This window comes from Microcaecilia unicolor, chromosome 3 (genome assembly GCF_901765095.1).
Source record: "Microcaecilia unicolor chromosome 3, aMicUni1.1, whole genome shotgun sequence".
In the NCBI taxonomy this organism is placed as follows: domain Eukaryota; kingdom Metazoa; phylum Chordata; class Amphibia; order Gymnophiona; family Siphonopidae; genus Microcaecilia; species Microcaecilia unicolor.
This window is the reverse complement of record NC_044033.1, coordinates 209,838,555-209,860,977: the sequence shown is the minus strand read 5'-3', so window position 1 is coordinate 209,860,977 and position 22,423 is coordinate 209,838,555. Positions and strand designations below refer to the sequence as shown.

General features: G+C 53.4%; 1 protein-coding gene across 1 annotated transcript in view; it reads left to right on the top strand.

Moving 5' to 3' along the window:
• The window catches only part of PRRC2A (proline rich coiled-coil 2A), a 215,053-nt gene that overhangs the window by 114,799 nt on the left and 77,831 nt on the right, over positions 1 to 22,423 (top strand). The window contains exons 12-16 of the mRNA XM_030197354.1: positions 5,909 to 6,272; positions 6,599 to 6,804; positions 19,187 to 19,514; positions 19,630 to 19,834; positions 20,004 to 22,187. Coding sequence (XP_030053214.1) covers positions 5,909 to 6,272; positions 6,599 to 6,804; positions 19,187 to 19,514; positions 19,630 to 19,834; positions 20,004 to 22,187 — 3,287 coding nt within the window. The remainder of the gene's footprint in view (positions 1 to 5,908; positions 6,273 to 6,598; positions 6,805 to 19,186; positions 19,515 to 19,629; positions 19,835 to 20,003; positions 22,188 to 22,423) is intronic.

Here is a 22,423-nt window from a genome sequence, read left to right as displayed (position 1 = left end):
GGAAGCCTTTGTCTGGCCCACGGTAGATTCCTTAATCACTGCCGTGACTAAGAAAATGGCGCTGCCGGTGGAAGGTGGCACTGCCCTGAAGGACGCCCAGGACAGGAGAATGGAGGCGGCCTTAAAGTCGTCCTTTGAGGCGGCCGCTCTGAGTTTGCAAGCCTCGGTTTGCGGCTCCTACGTGGCTAGGGCGTGTGACTGTGTTGCAGCGGGCTTCCCCCTCAGACCCTTCCTGGAGGGCAGAATGGCCGACCCTGGAGTCTGGTTTGGCCTACTTGGCAGACTTGCTGTATGATGTTTTGTGAGCCTCGGCCAAGGGTATGGCTCAGACAGTCTCTGCGCGGCAGTGGCTCTGGCTTAAGCACTGGTCTGCTGACCATGCCTCTAAATCTCACCTAGCCAAGCTGCCTTTTAAAGGCAAGCTGCTCTTTGGGGACGAGCTGGACAAGATCGTGACGGAGCTCGGCACGTCCAAGGGCAAGAGGTTGCCGGAGGTCATTACTCGGGTCGGCAGTGCCCGTCCTGGTTCCTCTAAGGGCCAATTCCAGGAAGCCCGTCGGTATCGCCCGGGCAAGTCGGCCGCCTCTGCTTTCGCTTTCCTTCGAACGGAACTTCTCCCCCAAGCAGCATTCCTTTCGTAGGGACCGCCGTCCAGGATGTTCATCCTCCGGCCCGCCCCCAGGGTCGCGTACCCAATGACGGGGACCTGGTCCATGGCCCAGTGCAGATAGGAGGAAGGTTGTCCTCGTTTCTGGGCGAGTGGACCAGGGTAACTTCAGACGCTTGGGTTCTGGAATTCATCAGAGACGGCTACAAGCTAGAGTTCTGCTGACCCCTAAGAGACGGTTTCGTAAACTCTCCTTGCAAGTCTAAGGTCAAAGCAGCTGCCGTGCAGCAGACTTTGAACAACCTGATCCGCCTGGGCGCGGTGGTCCCAGTGCTAGTAGATCAGCTTGGCAAGGAACGCTACTCCATTTACTTTGTGGTGCCAAAGAAAGAAGGTTCTGCTCGGCCTATTCTCGACCTCAAGGGAGTCAATCGGGCCTTGAAAGTTCGGCACTTCCGGATGGAGACCCTCCGCTCCGTAATAGCTGCGGTGAAAAAGAGAGAATTCCTGGCCTCCCTGGACATCAAGGAAGCTTACCTACATATTCCCATCTGGCCGCCTCATCAGCGCTTTCTGCGCTTTGCAGTGCTGGGCCTACACTTCCCGTTCGGGTTGGCTACGGCTCCGAGGACCTTCTCCAAAGTAATGGTGGTCATCGCGGCCTACCTCCGCATGGAGGGAGTGCAAGTCCATCCCTATCTGGACGACTGGCTGATCCGAGCCCCTTCCTATGCGGAGTGCGGGAGAGCTACAGACAGGGTCATTGCTCTTCTGAGCTCCCTGGGATGGATCATCAACTGGGAGAAAAGCCAGCTGCGCCCGACTCTGTCCCTGGCGTATCTGGGAGTTCGATTCGACACCCAAGTGGGCAGAGTGTTCCTGCCGGACAACCGGAGCATCAAGCTTCGGACCCAGGTGGACCACTTCCTAGCCTCCTCTTCTCTTCGGGCTTGGGACTATTTGCAGCTGTTGGGCTCCATGACGGCCACGATGGAGGTAGTGCCCTGGGCCAGGGCTCATATGAGACCACTATAGCACTGTTTTCTGCGGCGGTGGACTCCAGTCTCGGAGGATTACGCCATACGCCTTCCTTTGGATCCAGCGGTGCGAAAGGCGCTGAGCTGGTGGCTGAGGCCAGGCAAGCTGTCCACAGGAATGCCTCTTACGACCCCGGAGTGGGTTGTTGTCACGATGGACGCCTACTTGACGGGCTGGGGAGCCCACTGTCTGGGACGGATAGCGCAGGGGCTCTGGTCTCCTGCAGAGACAATATGGTCCATCAACCTCCTGGAACTCCGAGCCATTCGGTTGGCGCTTCTAGAGTTTCTCCCGACACTGGTGCTGAGGCCTGTACGGGTCCTGTCGGACAATGCCATGGCTGTGGCCTATGTCAATCGCCAGGGAGGTACCAGGAGCGCCCCTCTAGCCAAGGAGGCCATGAAGCTATGCCTGTGGGCGGACGCGAATCTGGAATAGCTGTCGGCGGCCCACATTGCGGGAGTCTTGAATGTCAAGGCGGACTTTTTCAGTCGCCATACCTTGGATCCCGGAGAGTGGCAACTGTCTGCCCGGGCGTTCTTGGACATCACGAAACGCTGGGGCCGTCCGAGCCTGGATCTGATGGCGTCCTCAGCCAATTGCCAAGTGCCGCGTTTTTTCAGCAGAGGACGGGACCCTCGATCCCTGGGAGTCGATGCTCTTCTCCAGCAGTGGCCAGCACAGGAGCTTCTCTACGTGTTCCCGCCCTGGCCCATGATGGGCAGGGTGCTAGGCCGAGTGGCAAAGCATCCGGGCCATCCTGGTGGGTCCGGATTGACCCAGACGTCCCTGGTATGCGGACTTAGACTCTCGGTGGGCGGCCCTCTGCGGCTGCCAGCGGAGCGGGGCCTCTTACATCAGGGTCCCGTGGTGATGGAGGATCCCTCCCCCTTTGGTCTTAAGGCCTGGCTCTTGAGCGGAAGCGGCTGAGGAAGAAGGGCTTTTCAGACAAGGTCATTGCCACTATGCTGAGAGCGAGGAAGCACTCTACTTCTACCACTTTGGCGTACCTTTGCGTCGTGGTGCGAGGCAGGCTCTGTATCGCCCTTCACTGCTCCAATTTCTTCAGTGTTGGCGTTCCTGCAAGAGGGGCTGGAGAAAAGCCTGTCGCTCAGTTCACTGAAAGTCCAGGTGGCGGCTCTAGCTTGCTTCAGGAGTCGCCTGAAGGGGGCTTCCCTGGCTTCACAGCCAGATGTGGTACGCTTTCTCAAAGGAGTTAATCACCTGCGCCCCCCTCTGCACTCGATAGTGCCTACGTGGAATCTCAATCTGGTACTACGGACCTTGCAGAAGCCGCCCTTCGAGCCCTTACCAAGGGCATCGTTGAAGGACCTGACGCTGAAAGCGGTCTTCCTGGTGGCTATCACATCAGCCAGAAGAGTTTCTGAGCTCCAGGCTCTCTCGTGTAGAGAGCCGTTCCTGCGATTCACTGAGGCAGGAGTATCGATTCGCCCAGTGCCCTCCTTCCTGCCCAAGATTGTTTCTCGATTCCATGTGAATCAGCAGCTTTACCTACTCTCCTTTCGTAGGGAGGATTACCCAGAGGAGTACCCTGCGCTCAAATACCTGGATTTTAGACGGGTCATCATCAGATACTTGGAAATGACCAATGATTTCCAGGTCGGATCACCTGTTCGTGCTGTTCGCAGGCCCTCGTAAGGGTCTGCAGGCAACTAACCCTACAGTGGCACGTTGGGTCAAGGAGACGATCGCGGCAGCCTGTGTGGCGGCAGGGAAGATTCTGCCTATTCAGCTGAAGGCACACTCTACTAGAGCACAAGCAGCCTTGATGGCGGAGTCCAGATCTGTCTCCTTGGAAGAGATTTGCAGAGCGGCTACTTGGTCGTCGGCTTATACCTTCTCACGACATTACCACTTGGATGTGCCTGCTCGAGCCGAGGCCCAGTTTGGGGCTTCAGTGTTGCGTTCAGGGATTGCCATGTCCCGCCCTGGGTGAGTACTGCTTCGGTACATCCCACCAGTCTATGGATTGATCGACTTGATGATAGGGAGGGTAAAATTATGTATCATACCTGATAATTTTCTTTCCCTTAATCATAGCCGATCAATCCATAGCCCCTCCCAGATATCTGTATTGTTTGTGTTCTGGTTATATTTCAGGTTCAAGTTCAGTCTTCATTTCCTGTTCACGAGGACTTCGTGTTCAAGTTCTTCCAATTGAAGGCTCTTCGAGTTGAGACGATTTTGTGTTACAGTGAGCTGCTGCTTCCTCTCCCCCCATTTCGGCGGTGGCTGGATTGATAACTAAATTATGCCGGCGCTCCCTCCCGCTTCGGCGGTTTAGGGTAAGCCAGCTCTTCCCGCGGTTGCGATAGCAGGATAAGCCAGTTCCCCCCGCGTCGGCGGGTGTGGTTTCCTGCCCACCGCCCCGGCGGTGGTGCGCTGGAATATTTCCGCTCCCCCCGCTTTGGCGGTGGTGAGCTGGGCAGAGTGTCCGTTTGTGGGTGTAATTCTCTAAGTGCTGAGTCCTGCGGATGGAGCTTTGATATCGACATACTGGGGAATTTCCGGCAGCACATGACCACATATAGGGAGGCAAAAGATTGCTCTCTATCTCCACCTACTGGTAGATGAACACAACCCACCAGTCTATGGATTGATCGGCTATGATTAAGGGAAAGAAAATTATCAGGTATGATACATAATTTTACCTTGTTGATTTCCCAGGTGCTTTTCACCCTCAAGATTTCAGAAGAACAGCCAGCAGACAGTTCAAAGGCAGAGGATCCCCTGCTGGAGGGGATCAGAAAACCAGCAAGGCCTTCCTCATGCACAGGATGGTCAAGGAGATGACTGCTGCTGGATGCAGGGTTTAAGGATGGGGGGTGTCCTATGACAAGAGTTTCTTATTCCTTAGTGTCCATCCAAAACAGGTCCAGCTGGGTTATGCGCTCCTACCAGCTGGTGGAGTCTGTGAAGTTCTGACTCTTAAAAGTCTGCAAGTAGCCTGTGCAGCCCTCAGAGGGCAGTTTCCAGCAGCAAGATGGGGGTAAGCCTGTGCATTCTAGATATCTAAGGGTGAAGACCCAGGGAAGGAGTTTTTTTTCCTGGTGAATTTCTTCTGGGTCTGTCTCATGTGGAGTACTTTCTGTCTGACAGGGCCTGAATCCCAAGAGGAGTCTCTTTGTCTTGGGTGTGTTAAACCCGGGTGGCGAGGTCCCTTCCCCTTCTCACTCCATGTTTTTCAGCTGTGTGATACTGGTTCCTTCAATCTCGAAAGCGTACCGGTCTAAGGGTCAGGCTTTGTTGTGAGCAGAAATGTATAAACAGAGAAGATATATGGTCTATCAAGTCTGCCCACCCATTCTATCTACTAGCTCTTTGTCTCTCTTAGAGATCCTATGTGCTCAACAAAATCTTCTGTGACAGAAATTTGTGTAACAGCTACTTGGGCATTGTTGCATTCCTTTGTACAGCACTGTAGATTGGATGTGCAAGTAAATCAAGATGCATCTTTTGGGGCGAGCGTGCTCACAGCTGGTTTGGCTGCGTCTCACCTGAAGTGGATACTGCTTTTGCTATGTTCTGCTTTTATGGATTGGTCTGGAGGGATGAGGAGAGACTAAATTTAAGTCTTGGCTGCTAATTTTCTTTTTCTTGAGTCACTCCAGACCAGTCCAAGACCTGCCCACTGTCCTGTAGATGAGTTGTGGTCTGAAGAGTTTGGGGGTGGGAGAGGACAAAGCAAAGTTTGGTTCTATCCTCTCCATCTGTGCCAGGCCTTATACAATTGCTTAAAATTAGACAACTACTTGTGTAATGTTTATTCTTGGGTTTCTCTTGTCAGTCTTGTTTTTATTCCAGAAAGCTTACCCCACTGCCAATACCAAGTCCTAACCTACCTTACATCGACTGTACCCGCCTGACCACCGACTGTACCTACCTCATCATGTACCCTTGTACCAGCCTCGTGATGCACCCTAGTCTTATCCTCATGTTCTTACCCCTCCCTTTGATTCCTTGAATCTGTACCCTCCCAGAATTGTATCCTTTTGTAATTTTGTAAGCCACATTGAGCCCTCTCTTGTGGGATAATGCGGGGTATAAATGTACCAAATAAATATAAATAAATACTGCCTGACAGAGGACTGCCCCCAGATACTTATAGGGTGATGTTACAAACCAATAGTTCAGTCCCCACTTGCTGGCAGGAGAGCATATACTCGTCTGGACTAGTCTGGAGGGACTCGAGGAAAGAATTGGCAGGTAAGACTTAATTTCACCTTTTCTTGTTTTCTGCAGGAGAAAGTACCCCCTGCAAAACCACCTCCTGTTGAGGATGAGGATGAGGCCTGGCGCCAGCGACGTAAACAATCCTCTTCTGAGATCTCAGCAGCTGTGGAACGAGCACGGCGCCGCCGTGAAGAGGAGGAGCGACGCATGCAGGAGGAACGCCGAGCTGCCTGTGCTGAGAAGCTGAAGCGCCTGGATGAGAAGTTCCGAGCTTCAGACAAACGGCCTAAGGAGGGTCCTGCTGCACCCCCCACCACACCACCCATCTGTGTTATGGAGGAGAAAGAAAACATTGAGCCACCTATCTGTGCTAAGCAGCAGCAGCCAGTCAGCAATGGAAATAGCAGCAGTAGTAGCAGCAGCAGCAGTAGCCATGACGCTAGCCCAGGTACTGTGTGAGGATGTATGGGAAACCACAGAGTGGCATGGGTGATAACGTGTATTCCATGATGTTTCTGGACCATGGCAGTTTAACTGCTACACACCTATCGAGACATTTTTGCTGGAGGCAGAGTCTGGCTTGCATGCCCAGCTTTGGCAACATACTAGTCTTTCCAGAGCATGCAGAGGAAGGTCAGGCCATAGGCTTAGCCATCAGCTAGAACTGTGCTATTATTACGTTTGAATGCACAACAAATTGGAGGCTTTGCTAAGATGGTTCTCTTATCTGTTTCATAGCAGAACCAGTGCTGCTACCACCACCACCCCCGCCACCGCCACCACCACCACCACCATCTCCTCCTCCCCCCACTCCGAAAGATGTGTTGGAAATAAAGGAAGAGGCTCCAGCCCCTAAGGCAGAAATGAAGGGTGAGGTGGTGCTACAGTGCCGTCAGTCATCACAAGCTCAGGCCTACTCCAAATACCAGAAGTCGTTGCCGCCTCGTTTCCAGCGGCAGCACCAGGTAGGGATATGGGGGCTCTGCTTTTGGGGGCGGGAGATGAGGGTCACCACAGATATTTCCAAAGAGAGCAGACTTAATGAGAAGGGGTTAAATAATGTTATAGTCACAAGGCCTGATTTGGCCACTCTGTTAACAAAGCTAGGATCCAGGGTTGCAGTGCCCCCCTTCTGTAGTGGTGATGTGACAGCACAGACTTCTCACCCTGTACAAAGTATTCTAGTGGTTACTTGTCACCCATTGGAAAAAGGGAGGGGTAGGACTTTGGAATAAGAACTGTCATTTTGATGTATTCCGTTATATGGTGAGATTATCCCTTGAATGAGTGTGTGTTGACCTGTCCATGGTTGTCCATTTTTTATTCATATGTTAAGTGTGTGGAGCTTTGATGTAGTTGTGTGTGGAGCAGGAGGTAATGATAGTTTGTCCCTGTGCGATTCCTTGAGTGTTTATCAGTTTGGGATGTAGTTGTGTTTGGAGCAGGAGGTAATAATAGTTCTCCGAGGACAAGCAGGCTGCTTGTTCTCACGACTGGGTTGACGTCCACGGCAGCCCCCACCAACCGGAGCAAAACTTTGCAGGCGGTCCCGCATGCAGGGCACGCCCACCGCGCATGCGCGGCCGTCTTCCCGCCTGTGCGCGACCGTTCCCGCTCAGTTTTTTCCTTTCCGCGCTGGAGAGAGCCGCGTTTGTCTCTCTCTCTGTCAGCCCCGGAAACCGGATTGCGCTTTCGCCGCAAATTTTTCTTCTTTCGTTGAATCTGTTTTCTTTTTAGTTTTCAAAAAAAAAAAAAAAAAAACAACCACGAACTTTGGTTTTCCCCTTGTCTCTTAGTGGGGGCGTCGCGTTGCGGCCTTGTGGCCGCGCGGTCGATTTATTTTCGAGGTGTGATTTTTACCGCCACCATCGACGACTTTGACTTCGCCGACGCGATTTTTCCGTCGATGTCCTCGAAGGTCCCAAGTGGATTCAAGAAGTGTGGTCGGTGCGGCCGGCATATCTCGCAGACCGACACTCACGCTTGGTGCCTCCAGTGCCTCGGGCCGGAGCACGATACCAAGACGTGTACTTTGTATCTCGGTCTCCGGAAACGGACACAGGTAGCGAGGCAAGTTCTTCGGGACCATCTTTTTGGAACTTGCGCCGGCCCCTCGACGCCGACTTCGACGGCATCGGTATCGACGGCCGGTTCTTCGGTACCGGTATCGATGTCCACGAAATCGGCACCGATGGCATCGACCCCAGGAGCACAGGTCCCGTCGGCCCGCCGGTCCCCCGGTGAAGGCAGGGGTGAGAGGCCGCGTGGGCAAACGGCCCCGGTCACTCCCTCTACCCAGGGCCCTCGGGACCGAACCCTGTCGGACCCGATCCCTCGAGGCCGAGGGGGATCGACTTCCTCGTCAGTTCCACCGAGCGCCGATGACGGGCACCGGAAAAAGGCGAAGAAGCACCGTCATCGGTCGCCCACGACGCATCCGGCTCCCGGCGCCAGAGATGAGTCGACGCCGAGGAAGCGGCAGCGTCGAAAGGAGAGGTCCCCCTCTGTAGTAGAGGTACCGCCACGTCAGGGTGCCAGCACTTCGGTGCAGTCTCCTGGACCCGACCAGCTTCCGGCACCGACGCCTCTACCGGCCCCCTCGCCTTTCCCGACAGCGGGCCTGGACGAGTGCCTCCGAGCCATCCTTCCGGGGATTCTGAAAGGGCTGATGCGCCAGACTGTGCCGGCGCCGGGGGTGCTTGCGCCCTCGGCACCGTTGACTGCGGTGCCGGCGTGCTCGACCGCCACGCAGGTGGAGTCCCCGTCGATGGAGGGAGCTTCATCCCCGCCGGCGCGGGAGTCCACCGCTCGACGACGCCACCGAGGCCTCGGTGCCTCGACGTCGAGCCGGGCCCGGTTGAGGACTGAGCTGCACGAGCTCATGTCCGACACCGAGGAAGAGGCCTCGTGGGGGGGGAGGAGGAGGACCCCAGATATTTCTCCTCAGAGGAGTCTGTGGGCCTTCCCTCCGACCCCACTCCTTCACCAGAGAGAAAGCTCTCGCCACCTCAGAGCCTCTCCTTTGCCTCCTTCGTCAGGGATATGTCTATTTGCATTCCCTTTCCTGTGGTCTCTGTGGACGAGCCGAGGGCTGAGATGCTCGAGGTCCTCGACTATCCATCACCACCTAGAGAGTCCTCCACGGTGCCGTTGCACAATGTCCTCAAAGAGACGCTGCTTCGGAACTGGTTGAGACCGTTATCTAATCCCACCATCCCCAAGAAAGCAGAGTCCCAATACAGAATCCACTCGGACCCAGAGTTAATGCGGCCCCAATTGCCTCATGACTCGGCGGTCGTGGACTCTGCTCTCAAGAGGGCACGGAGTTCGAGGGATACCGCCTCGGCGCCCCCGGGGCGGGAGTCTCGCACTCTGGACTCATTTGGGAGGAAGGCCTACCAATCTTCCATGCTCGTGACCCGCATCCAGTCTTACCAGCTCTACACGAGCATCCACATGCGGAATAATGTGAAGCAACTGGTGGACCTGGTCGACAAGCTCCCTCCGGAGCAGTCCAGGCCTTTTCAGGAGGTGGTCAGGCAGCTGAAGGCGTGCAGAAAGTTCCTGTCCAGGGGTATATATGACACCTGTGACGTGGCATCTCGTGCTGCGGCCCAAGGGATAGTGATGCGCAGGCTCTCATGGCTGCGTGCCTCTGACCTGGACAACCGCACCCAGCAGAGACTGGCCGACGTCCCTTGCCGGGGGGATAATATTTTTGGCGAGAAGGTCGAGCAGCTGGTGGACCAACTGCATCAGCGGGAAACCGCCCTCAACATGCTCTCCCACCGGGAGCCTTCAGCATCCACCTCAGCAGGTGGACGTTTTTCCCGGGCCCGGCAGGCTGCGCCCTATGCCTATAATAAGCGTAGGTACACCCAGCCGGCCCGAAGGCCTCGTCAGGCACAGGGACAGTCCCAGCGCGCTCGTTCCCGTCAACAGCGTGCGCCTAAGCAGCCCCCTGCGCCTCCACAGCAAAAACCGGGGATGGGTTTTTGACTGGATCCATGGGAACATAGCCACCCTCAAAGTGTCCGTACCGGACGATCTGCCGGTCGGAGGGAGGTTAAAATTTTTTCACCAAAGGTGGCCTCTGATCACCTCCGACCAGTGGGTTCTCCAAATAGTGCGGTGCGGATACGCCCTGAATTTGGCCTCCCTTCCTCCAAATTGTCCTCCGGGAGCTCAGTCCTTCAGCTCCCATCACAAGCAGGTACTTGCAGAGGAACTCTCCGCCCTTCTCAGCGCCAATGCGGTCGAGCCTGTACCACCCGGGCAGAAAGGGCAGGGGGGATGCGTCCCATCCTAGACTGAGAGGCCTGAACAAATTCCTGGTCAAAGAAAAGTTCAGGATGCTTTCCTTGGGCACCCTTCTGTCAATGATTCAGAAAAACGATTGGCTATGTTCCCTGGATTTAAAGGATGCATACACTCACATCCCGATACTGCCAGCTCACAGACAGTATCTCAGATTCCGCCTGGGCACTCGGCACTTTCAGTATTGTGTGCTTCCCTTTGGGCTCGCCTCTGCCCCACGGGTGTTTACGAAGTGCCTCGTGGTGGTAGCGGCGTATCTACGCAAGCTGGGAGTGCACGTGTTCCCATATCTCGACGATTGGCTGGTTAAGAACACCTCGGAGGCGGGAGCTCTCTGGTCCATGCAGTGCACTATTTGCCTTCTGGAGCTGCTGGGGGTTGTGATAAATTACCCAAAGTCCCATCTCCAGCCTGCCCAGTCTCTGGAATTCATAGGAGCTCTGCTGAATACTCAGATGGCTCAGGCCTTCCTTCCAGAAGCGAGGGCCAACAACCTCCTGTCCCTGGCTTCTCAGACCAGAGCGTCTCAGCAGATCACAGCTCGGCAGATGTTGAGACTTCTGGGTCATATGGCCTCTACAGTTCATGTGACTCCCATGGCTCGTCTTCACATGAGATCTGCTCAATGGACCCTAGCTTCCCAGTGGTATCAAGCCACCGGGAATCTAGAACATGTCATCCGCCTCTCCACCAGCTGCCGCAATTCACTGCACTGGTGAACCATTCGGACCAATTTGACCTTGGGACGCCCATTCCAAATTCCACAGCCCACGAAAGTGCTAACGACGGATGCGTCTCTCCTGGGCTGGGGGGCTCATGTCGATGGGCTTCACACCCAAGGACTGTGGTCCCTCCAGGAAAAGGATCTTCAGATCAACCTCCTGGAGCTCCGAGCGATCTGGAACGCACTGAAGGCTTTCAGAGATCGGCTGTCCTGTCAAATTATCCAAATTCGGACAGACAATCGGGTTGCAATGTATTACATCAACAAGCAGGGGGGCACCGGATCTCGCCCCCTGTGTCAGGAAGCCGTCCGGATGTGGCATTGGGCCTGCCAGTTCGGCATGCTCCTCCAAGCCACATACCTGGCAGGCGTAAACAACAGTCTGGCCGACAGACTGAGCAGAGTCATGCAACCGCACGAGTGGTCGCTCCATTCCAGAGTGGTACGCAAGATCTTCTGAGAGTGGGGCACCCCCTCGGTGGACCTTTTCGCCTCTCAGACCAACCACAAGCTGCCTCTGTTCTGTTCCAGACTACAGGCACACGGCAGACTAGCGTCGGATGCCTTTCTCCTCCATTGGGGGACCGGCCTCCTGTGTGCTTATCCTCCCATACCTTTGGTGGGGAAGACCTTACTGAAGCTCAAGCAAGACCACGGCACCATGATTCTGATAGCGCCTTTTTGGCCCCGTCAGATCTGGTTTCCTCTTCTTCTGAAGTTGTCCTCCGAAGAACCGTGGAGATTGGAGTGTTTTCCGACTCTCATTTCGCAGAACGACGGAGCGTTGTTGCACCCCAACCTTCAGTCTCTGGCTCTCACGGCCTGGATGTTGAGGGCGTAGACTTCGCTTCGTTAGGTCTGTCTGAGGGTGTCTCCCGTGTCTTGTTTGCCTCTAGGAAGGATTCCACTAAAAAGAGTTACTTTTTCAAGTGGAGGAGGTTTGTCGTTTGGTGTGAGAGCAAGGCCCTAGAACCTCGTTCTTGTCCTGCACAGAACCTGCTTGAATACCTTCTGCACTTATCAGAGTCTGGCCTCAAGACCAAATCAGTAAGGAATCACCTTAGTGCGATTAGTGCTTACCATTATCGTGTAGAGGGTAAAGCCATCTCTGGAGAGCCTTTAGTCGTTCGATTCATGAGAGGCTTGCTTTTGTCAAAGCCCCCTATCAAGCCTCCTGCAGTGTCATGGGATCTCAACGTCGTCCTCACCCAGCTGATGAAACCTCCTTTTGAGCCACTGAATACCTGCCATCTGAAGTACTTGACCTGAAAGGTCATTTTCTTGGTGGCAGTTACTTCAGCTCGTAGGGTCAGCGAGCTTCAAGCCCTGGTAGCTCATGCTCCGTGTACTAAATTTCATCATAACAGAGTAGTGCTCCGCACTCACCCTAAGTTCCTGCCGAAGGTGGTGTCGGAGTTCCATCTTAACCAGTCGATTGTCTTGCCAACATTCTTTCCCAGACCGCATACCCGCCCTGCTGAACGTCAGTTGCACACATTGGACTGCAAGAGAGCATTGGCCTTCTATTTGGAGCGGACACAGCCCCACAGACAGTCCGCCCAATTGTTTGTTTCTTTCGACCCCAATAGGAAAGGGGTCGCTGTCGGGAAACGCACCATCTCCAATTGGCTAGCAGATTGCATTTCCTTCACTTACGCCCAAGCTGGGCTGACTCTTGAGGGTCATGTCATGGCTCATAGTGTCAGCCACTATTGAAGAGATTTGCAAGGCTGCGACGTGGTCATCTGTCCACACATTCACATCACATTACTGCCTCCAGCAGGATACCTGACGCGACAGTCGGTTCGGGCAGTCGGTGCTGCAGAATCTGTTTGGGGTTTTAAATCCAACTCCACCCTCCAGGTCCCGAATTTATTCTGGTCAGGCTGCACTCTGTTAGTTGTTCTTCGTAGGTCAATTTCTGTTGTGCCCTCGCCGTTGCGAGGTTCCATTGACCTGGGTTCTTGTTTTGAGTGAGCCTGAGAGCTAGGGATACCCCAGTCGCGAGAACAAGCAGCCTGCTTGTCCTCGGAGAAAGCGAATGATACATACCTGTAGCAGGTGTTCTCCGAGGATAGCAGGCTGATTGTTCTCACCTACCCTCCCTCCTCCCCTTTGGAGTTGCGCTTCATAATTTTTGCTTGTCATTCAACTGAGCGGGAACGGTCGCGCCCGGGCAGGAAGACGGCCATGCATGCGCGCAGTGGGCGTGCCCTGCGTGCTGGACCGCCCGCAAAGTTTTGCTCAGGTTGGTGGGGGCTGCCGTGGACGTCAACCCAGTCGTGAGAACAATCAGCCTGCTGTCCTCGGAGAACACCTGCTACAGGTATGTATCATTCGCTTTTCCTTAGCATCCCTCCAGACCAGACCAGGATTGGACTGATGGGTTGTGCTCGCCTTCCAGCAGGTTGGAGACTGAGAAAAAAACTCTGACTCTAGCGAGCCAATAGGAGCCCTGGTCACGTGACCCTAGCCTCAGTATTTTCTCAGTCTCCCAGCAGGTAGGAAGTGAGCCCATTAGTCTCTCTTGTCAGTTTTTGTCTTGGTTCTTTGTTTCTGTGCCACAGGAATTCTTTGAGGCTTGTTAGAAATTTTCAGCTTCTTTAGCTTGCAGCCTCAGGGGTGTTACACTCGGGTGTCCCGAGTCACTCCCCCTCATCCTCCCCACCTCCTTTCTATTACTTCAATTTCTAAGGGAAGGGTTCCCTTTTTGAATAGCAAGGGGGATTACCTTTGGGAGAGGCAGCCAGAATTTAAAAAAAAAAAAGGAAGATCTCTGTGTTTTTCTCCTTCATTCTGACAAGCAGCCAGCTCTGTTGTTACTGTTTTGTGTGCCTGTCTTCTGTAGGCTAGCGTTTAAAAAACAAACAAAAAAACAGTAAGATAAAAGAACGATTGAAAGCAAACAGAGGAAAAATTTCTTTGGTTTCCCTTACCTTCCGTTTTCGGCGGTTTATTTGTTTGTTAGCGCTTTTTGGACGTCGGAACGGTGCCTTCAGGGATAAAATTTAGGCGAGAGTTGTGCGCGCGCGTGTTCACCGCCATGTCGGAAAAGCTAAAGAGATGCGCTGTCTGCCAGCGTCGGGGAGTTTGTTCATCGGGCGCTTGTAAGTATTGTACGGCGCTAGTGTCAGCATCTGGTCCGGCTCTTATCTTCAGCCTCGGGGATTTCATTGGCGGTTCAGGGCTCCTCGCCATCGCGATCCTCTCAGGCAGTTTCAGAAGAGTCAGGCGCGCCCCCGGAGACCGCCTCCGCGAATTTATCTCGCAAGGCAGCCATTTTGACTCCTGCTCCGTTGTCGCCATTGCCTACTCCTTCTACGGCTCTAGCGGGGAAAAATGTTGAAGTTTTTCCGTTAGGAGCTCTGGTACAAGCTGGGCCCACTCAGGTAGGGGGTTTTCCTCCTGAGTTTGTGCTCCAGATGTACCAGGCCTTTTTGATGCAGAAGGGCGATGCAGCAATTGGTGCAGCAGATGCTGGCAGACTTGCTCCTCCACTCCCTAAAAGATTTAGGGAAGGTGATTTACACAGAGAATTTTGGGGTGATCAGGAAATGCCTTTTTTGGAAGAAGAGGAGGATCTAGAGGAAAATGTTTGGAATGATCCTGATCTCTCCTCTACAGATCCCGAGTCTGCATCTTTTGCCCAGGGGGATGATCCTTCAGTGGCTAGAGTTTTTCATAAGGATGACTTGCAAGAGCTCATTTCTATGGTCTCCTCTACTTTGAACTTTGAGGATCCTCCGTCAGTTTCGCAAGGTCATAAGGTAGACTTCTTGATTAAAGGGTCTAGATCCGCTTCCAAAACCTTTTCTATGCATCAGGACATTTGGGATGTTATTAAAGCTCAATGGGAGGTCCCAGATGCTGCTTTTCGTCCGACTAGATCTATGTCTCGTCTCTATCCGGTTCCAGAAGTGGATAAGGCTATGCTTATGGTGCCAGTTGTGGATGCAGTGGTGTCAGCGGTTACTAAGCGGAATACCGTCCCCGTGGATGGAGGAACGGCTCTTCGAGATGTTCAGGACAGAAGACTAGATTCTCTGCTCAGGATTAGTTTTGATGTTTCTTCCTTGGCAGTGCAGGCTGCCATTTGTGGTTCCTTAGTGGCTAGAGCCTGTTTTAGGTGGGCAGAGAGAGTTCTCGATAGGTCTTCGGATGATCTTCAAGCTATCGATGTAGAGGTGGCTAGGATTGAGACGGGGCAGCTTTTTTGGCCGATGCCCTGTATGATTTGCTCCGAGCATCTTCTAAGTCTTTGGCTTTGGGGGTGGCTGCTCGTCGATCTTTGTGGTTGAAGGGTTGGTCGGCGGATGCGGCCTCCAAGTCAAAGTTGAGAAATTTCCTTTTAAAGGTTCTTTCTTGTTTGGAGAAGAATTGGATAAGTTGGTTAATTCTTTAGGAGATGCTAAAGTTCCTCGCCTACCTCAAGATAGGCCTCGTCTGTCGGACCGAGGTTCTTTGTTGGCTAGAGGTTCCGGGAGAGTTTTCCGTAGTTTTCAGGCTGGCCGGGGTTTTCAACCTCGCAGGTCTCGTTTTTACAATAGGACTAAGTCCTTTCGGGGTTCTCGCAGAGGAGCGGGTCTCTCCAATCCTGGTTTTAGATCCCAGACCCGTCCTCCCCAATGAAGGTGCGAGGGCCTCTTCTCTGGTCCCTGTCGGAGCTCGGCTTTCTCAGTTTTATCAGAGGTGGGCCCATATCACTTCAGATCAGTGGGTCTTTGAGGTTGTTCGAGACGGTTATGCCTTAGAGGTCGCAAGGCCTATTTTAGACGCCTTTCTGGAGTCTCCCTGTCGCTCTCCTCTCAAGGTGAGGGCGGTTCGGGACACTCTACAGAGGCTTTTAGATCTTCAGGCTATCTGTCCAGTCCCTCCTTCTGAGTACAGGCAGGGCCGGTATTCCATTTATTTTGTGGTACCCAAGAAGGAAGACTCCTTTCGCCCTATTTTGGATCTTAAAGCGGTCAATCGAGCTCTGAGTCACAAGCTTTTGTATGGAGACCCTGCGTTCGGTCATAGTGGCTTTCCGCCAGGGAGAGTACTTGACGGCCTTGGATCTCACAGAGGCCTATTTGCATATTCCTATTCGTGCGGCACACCACAAGTTCTTGCGCTTTGCAATTCTAGGGCAACATTTCCAGTTTCGCGCTCTGCCCTTTGGTCTTGCGACGGCTCCACGCACCTTTACTAAAGTCATGGTCGTGGTGGCCGCGGCCCTCAGAAAAGAAGGGATTCTTGTTCATCCATACCTAGACGATTGGTTAATCAGACCGAAGTCTTATCAGGAGAGTTGTCGTGTCACGGATCAAGTGATGCAGTTCTTGCAGTCTCTAGGTTGGGTGGTAAATGTCGCCAAGAGTCGGATGGTTCCATCTCAGTCTCTGGAGTATTGGGGGTCAATTTCGACACAGACATCGGTCGAGTCTTTCTACCGCAGGCCAGGATTGTAAAGCTCCGGAATCAGATATGGGACTTTCTTCAGCAGCAGCGTCCCTGTGCTCGGGATTATCTTCAGGTTCTGGGATCCATGGCAGCCACTATAGAGGTAGTGCCCTGGGTCAGGCTTCATATGCGTCCTCTCCAGTGGTCCCTTCTATCCCGATGGTCATCTCAGAGGGACTCGCTACTGAAGCGTCTACCTCTTCGCAATCGAGAACGCAGCTCTCTGTTTTGGTGGCTGCGGATGAAGAATCTAATGGTAGGAATGCCTTTGGAATCTCCTCGGTGGATACCGTTAACGACAGATGCCAGTCTCCGAGGCTGAGGAGCGCATTGTCTAGGCAAGTGGACCCAGGGTCTCTGGTCTCGTCTGGAAGCAGTTCAATCAATCAACTTTTTGGAGACCAGAGCGATCCGGTTAGCTCTGCAGCACTTCACTCCTCTCCTGATAGGCAAAGCAGTGCGAATTCTTTCAGACAATGCCTCGGCGGTAGCCTATATCAACCGCCAGGGAGGAACGAGATGCTGTCTCTTGTGTCGGGAGGCGGAGGGTCTCCTGGCCTGGGCGGAGGTTCACCTGACGGCCATTTCATCATCCCATGTAGCAGGAGTGGTGAACGTTCAAGCCGACTTTCTCAGCCACCACACTCTTGATCCGGGAGAATGGGCTCTCAGCGCTCAGGCGTTTGTCTATCGTGGACCGCTGGGGCACTCCAGTTCTAGATCTGTTTGCCTCCAGTCTCAACTCGAACGTCCCTCGATTCTTCAGTCGCCGAAGGGATGCAAGGGCAGCAGGGGTAGATGCTCTCTTGCAGCAGTGGCCCTCCGATCTTCTATACGCGTTTCCTCCTTGGCCGCTCATAGGTCGCCTCCTGCAGAAGATCGAGGAACACGGAGGGCTGGTAATTTTGGTGGCACCAGACTGGCCTCAGCGTCCATGGTAAGCGGATCTACAACGTCTGTCGGTGGCGTCTCCTCTTCGGCTTCCAGTTCACAGGGCTCTGCTGGTGCAAGGGCCCATTCTACATCCAGATCCGGCTCAATTTTGTCTTACGGCTTGGCTCTTGAACGAGCCCGTTTAACTAAACAAGGTTTTTCAGCACCAGTGATTTCCACCATGCTTCGGTCTCGTCGGCGTTCCACTTCTCTAAACTACATTCGCACTTGGAGGATTTTTGAGGCTTGGTGTGCAGAGTAGCATTCTTCCGTTTCGGGCGTCCGTGCCTCAGATGCTAGATTTTCTTCAACGAGGTTTTGATAAAGGGCTATTTCTTTCTTCTCTTAAGGTGCAAACGGCAGCTCTTTCCTGTTTTAGAGGTCGGATTCGAGGAAAATCTTTCGCCAGTCTCTCGGATGTGGTTCGTTTTTTAAAGGGAGTTAGTCTTCTTCGTCCTCCGATAAGATCGGTATTTCCATCTTGGGATCTTAATCTCGTTCTTTCGTCTCTGACGAAGCCACCTTTTGAGCCTTTGCAATCATGCTCTTTGAAAGATTTGACGCTTAAGACAGTGTTTTTGGTGGCTATTGCTTCAGCTAGGAGGGTCTCTGAGTTGCAGGCTTTTTCATGTAGGGCTCCTTTTCTGGAATTTTCTAAGGAGCGAGTAGTGCTTCAGCCTGTTCCTTCCTTTTTGCCTAAGGTGTTGTCTCAGTTTCATCTGTCCCAGTCCGTTTTTCTTCCAGTTCTGGGCTCGGCCTCAGGGACGCAGGAGCAGAGACAGTTGCATACTCTGGATGTTAAGAGAGTGCTTAAACGATATCTCTGTTACTGAGGGCTTTCGTCGCACGGACCGTCTTTCTGCTCGTAGCCGGTCACCGTTAGGGGTTATCGGCTTCTAAACCTACTTTATCAAGGTGGATTAAAGAGATGATAGCGTCGGCCTACCTTTTGGCAGGTAAAGCAGTCCCAGAAGCTGTTAAAGCTCATTCGACTAGAGGTCAAGCAGCGTCTTGGGCCGAGTGTTCCTTGGTACCGCCTGCGGAGATTTGTAAGGCAGCGACTTGGTCCTCTCTTCATTCATTTTCTAAACATTACAGACTTGATGTTCAGTCAAAACAAGAAGAGGTCTTTGCATTCCGAGTGCTCACGGCGGGTTTGCTAAGGTCCCTCCCGTAGGACTACTGTTTTGTTACGTCCCATCAGTCCAATCCTGGGTCGGTCCGGAGGGATGCTAAGGAAGTAGAAATTAGACCTTACCTGCTAATTTGCTTTCCTTTAATCCCTCCGGACCGGCCCAGGCCCCTCCCTGTTCTAGCTTTCTGTCTCTGTTTGCATGTTCTATTTCTTTGTTTGCAGAGCTGTTCTTTGTTAGTTGGTTAAAAGAAAAAGAAAAAAATCATTGATCTTCTGTTAAGGCCATACCGCTTCTCTGGTAAGGGTATGTGGTGAGCCATTACAGTGAGGCCATACCGATGCTCTGGTGAGGGTAGTCGATGAGCCATTACAATTAGGTCATACCGATATTCTGGTAAGGGTTTTCGGTGAGCCATTAAGATAAGGCCATACTGCTGCTCTGGTGAGAGTTGTCGGTGAGCCTTTATTAGAGCATGCTTTCAATAGTGCTCCCTGGTTGCTGGAATTCCTTGAGGCACAGAATGTATGGTGGTTCTTTCTGCTTTGTTATTCAAATACTGAGGCTAGGGTCACGTGACCAGGGCTCCTATTGGCTCGCTAGAGTCAGAGTTTTTTCTCGGTCTCCAACCTGCTGGAAGGCAAGCACAACCCATCAGTCCAATCCTGGGCCGGTCCGGAGGGATTAAAGGAAAGCAAATTAGCAGGTAAGGTCTAATTTCTACTTGTCCCTGTGCGATTCCTTGAGTGTTTATCAGTTTGGGAATGAGCACTAATCTTGTTTTGTTTCTGAATGTAGGAGCAATTGCTGAAGCAACAGCAGCAGCAGTGGCAGCAGCACAACCAGCCCCCTCCAAACACAGTTCTGCCACCTCCACAGCAGCAGACACTGACCCTGGCTCAGTCTGGAGCCTTGCAGCAACCTCCTCCACCCCCGGCTCCTCAGCAGCAGGTCACCCAACAGCAGAAGGCCCTGTACCCCAGCTCAATCAGCCGGCCACCACCCCCTCCCATATCGCACATGAACTTTGATCCCCGCTGGATGATGATCTCTCCCTACATGGACCCTAGAATGATGCAGGGTCGCCCGCCTATGGATTACTTTCCACCAGGGGTGCATCCATCCGGTAGGTGATACCTGCAGGTGGATATAAAAGGAAGGAAACATTCAGCAGGCAATTAAACTCCCAGCGAGGGACAGAATAGTGTGTGACTCCTAGCTCTTTACCGTCTCGTCCACAGGTCTGATGGCCCGTGAACGGTCAGACAGTGGTGGTTCTGGCTCAGAGCAGTTTGAGCAGCGCCACCCACCCACACTGAGGGAGCGGAGTACCCCTCCAATGGATCCTAAGATTGCTTGGGGAAATGATGTGTTTGCTGCAGTGGAGACCCGCGCTCCAGCATCACCCATGAGGCAGCAGCAGGACGAGGAGGAGAAAAATGGAAGGTGAGAGGATGAATGTGTTCCTTTGTGTCGCAGTATCGTTCTGTTTCTAGTTTGAGAACCATGTTGTGAATATGGCCAGCACGATCTCATGAGTTGTTTATTGCCCTTCTGTGCACAGTCAGGCTAGTGGTAATTGTATCAGCAGTTAATTTTGTGTGTTCATTGGCAGGAGCAACACTCCCCCAGTGCGAACAGTCACCCAGCAGTCCTACATAGCCAGCTATCAGAGCTACAGTGAGAATGGCGGCCCCCATCACCCTGGCAATATGCACAGATACTCTATGGAGGAGACCAGGGGGCCAGCCTGGGCCACTCCAGTGAGTGGGAGATCTGAGCAACCCCCAGCCCAACTTCAGATTCAGCAGCGGAAGCCAGAGGAGGAGCCAGTGCTTTTGCGTAGGGAACCTTCGCAGCAGCAGGACCCCCAGACTGAGAATAGACATACTGCTTTCAAGGAACCCCCAGCTCCAAACGTTTCTAAGAAAGCGTTTCCCAACCATCATGAGGCCAGTGTCACTGCCCCCAAGGAAGAGTCCCATTCCAAAGAAAATCGCACAACAGAAGAGGCAAGAAAGATAGGCGAGAAGCCCTTACGCCAGGACTTGCACAAGCAACCACGCCGTGAAACTCGAACGGAAACTCGCTGGGGACCTCGTCCTGGAAGTAGTCGTCGGGAAGAAACTGGGGAGAAGTTCACACGTCGGGCAGGACCCATCAAGAAACCGCCAACTCCAAAGAGGGAAGATGGGGGAGAGCAGGACATTGGGGAGAAGCCCCGGTCGAGTGGAGAAGAACGGACTGCAAGCAAGAGCAGCAGGGAGATGTGCCCAGACCCAAAGTCTGATGGGGACCTTGGGAAACTGCTCCCTGTTCCTTCCACGGTGACTACCCCTCTGCTTCCACCTCCAAAACCAGCTCCAGAACCACAAGCAGGCACTGAGAGAGAACGGGGAAAGACTGTGAAGGAACCGAAAGCAACAGAAAGGAACAAGTCTTTTAGTGGAACATTGAAAGACCCTCCAGATTCTGTCTCTCCAACCCAAAGACGCAGGGAATGCCCCTACGAAAGGGGTAGCTATGCTAGCCGCGGTGGGCGTGGGAGGGGCCGCGGGGAATACTTTGCTCGTGGTCGTGGTTTCCGTGGTGCTTACAGTGGGCGAGGGCGGGGAGGACGTGGTCGGAGCAGAGAGTTTCGCAGTTACCGGGAGCCCTTCTACCGGGCTGAAGATGGACCACCCAAGGGGGGGTTTAGGGCAAGGAATCCCAGTGAGACACGAAGTGAAGGTTCGGAGTATGAAGAGATCCCCAAGCGACGCCGGCAGCGGGGCTCAGAGACAGGTAGTGAGACTCACGAAAGTGCCAGCGATGTGGCCCACTCGGACAAGGAAGTGGCTGGGGGCCCTAAGGAGACCAAGCATCCAGAACCAAACAAAGCAGAGAGGCTGGGGCATCCTGAGCCTCCCCGATATCCAGACAGAATGCCACCAAGATTGGCTGACTCTTCTCGAGGCAGAATCTTCACCCCCCGGGGCATTCCATCCCGCAGAGGTCGGGGCGGTATTACAAGGGGTGCTAGTGGTCATGCTCCTGTAACCTGGGTCAGCCCACCTTCCAAGCCACCACCCCATAAGAGACAGTTGCCCAGAGAGCCAACAAAGACAGAGAGAGCTGTAGAATCTATGCCAGCTAAAGACAAGGAAAAGAGGTCCGAGAAACGACAGCCACCCTCAATATCCACTGCAGCAGCACAAACAGATGGCCTGCCACCCTCTACACTACCACAGCCTGAGGGCCGTTTATCTAAGCCTGAACGCACCTTTGAGCGTCCCCCCAGACGGAGGCGCCATGGCCGTTCCCAGCAACAGGACAAACCACCCCGCTTCCGTCGGCTGAAGCAGGAGCAGGAGAATGCAGCTCGTTTGAATGGGGAGCGTGGTGCTTTCCCCTCGCAGCCACCAGGGGAGCAGCCTCATCAGACACCTTCTCTAGAAGAGAGCAAGGAGTCCATAGCCCGACGAGTGGCTGGCAGCAAGTCTCCTGACCTGTCTAATCAGAACTCAGACCAAGCTAATGAGGAGTGGGAGACAGCGTCGGAGAGCAGCGACTTCACCGAACGGCGAGACCGGGATGGAGCCCCAACTCCAAAAGGAGGACCACCGAGTGGGGGAGGAAGTGGCTTAAGCTTGGCACAGCGGAAAGAGATGTCAAAACGCAGCTTTTCTAGCCAGAGACCAGGCATGGAGAGGCAGAACCGGCGCACCAACCCAGGACCTGGGAATAAGTCAGGCCGGGGAGGACCTGGAGCAGGCAGGAATGAGAAGCGGAACAACTGGCCATCTCCAAAGAATCGTGGGTAAGTGCTATTTAGACTTGAAAATATGCTTAAATATACGTATGCTGTGATCATGGGTCTGGGCCCTTACTCCTAAAGAGATTCAAATTCAGGAGGGTGGGAGGGGAGAGGATTTTCTGGTGACAATAGCAATCTGAGATGAGTTTAACACAAAAATAGTGGTGGGGAACAATTGAGGAAAAGGGAAATGGTGAGCAGACTACAGTAATCTTTATCTATTTTTCCCACACCTCACA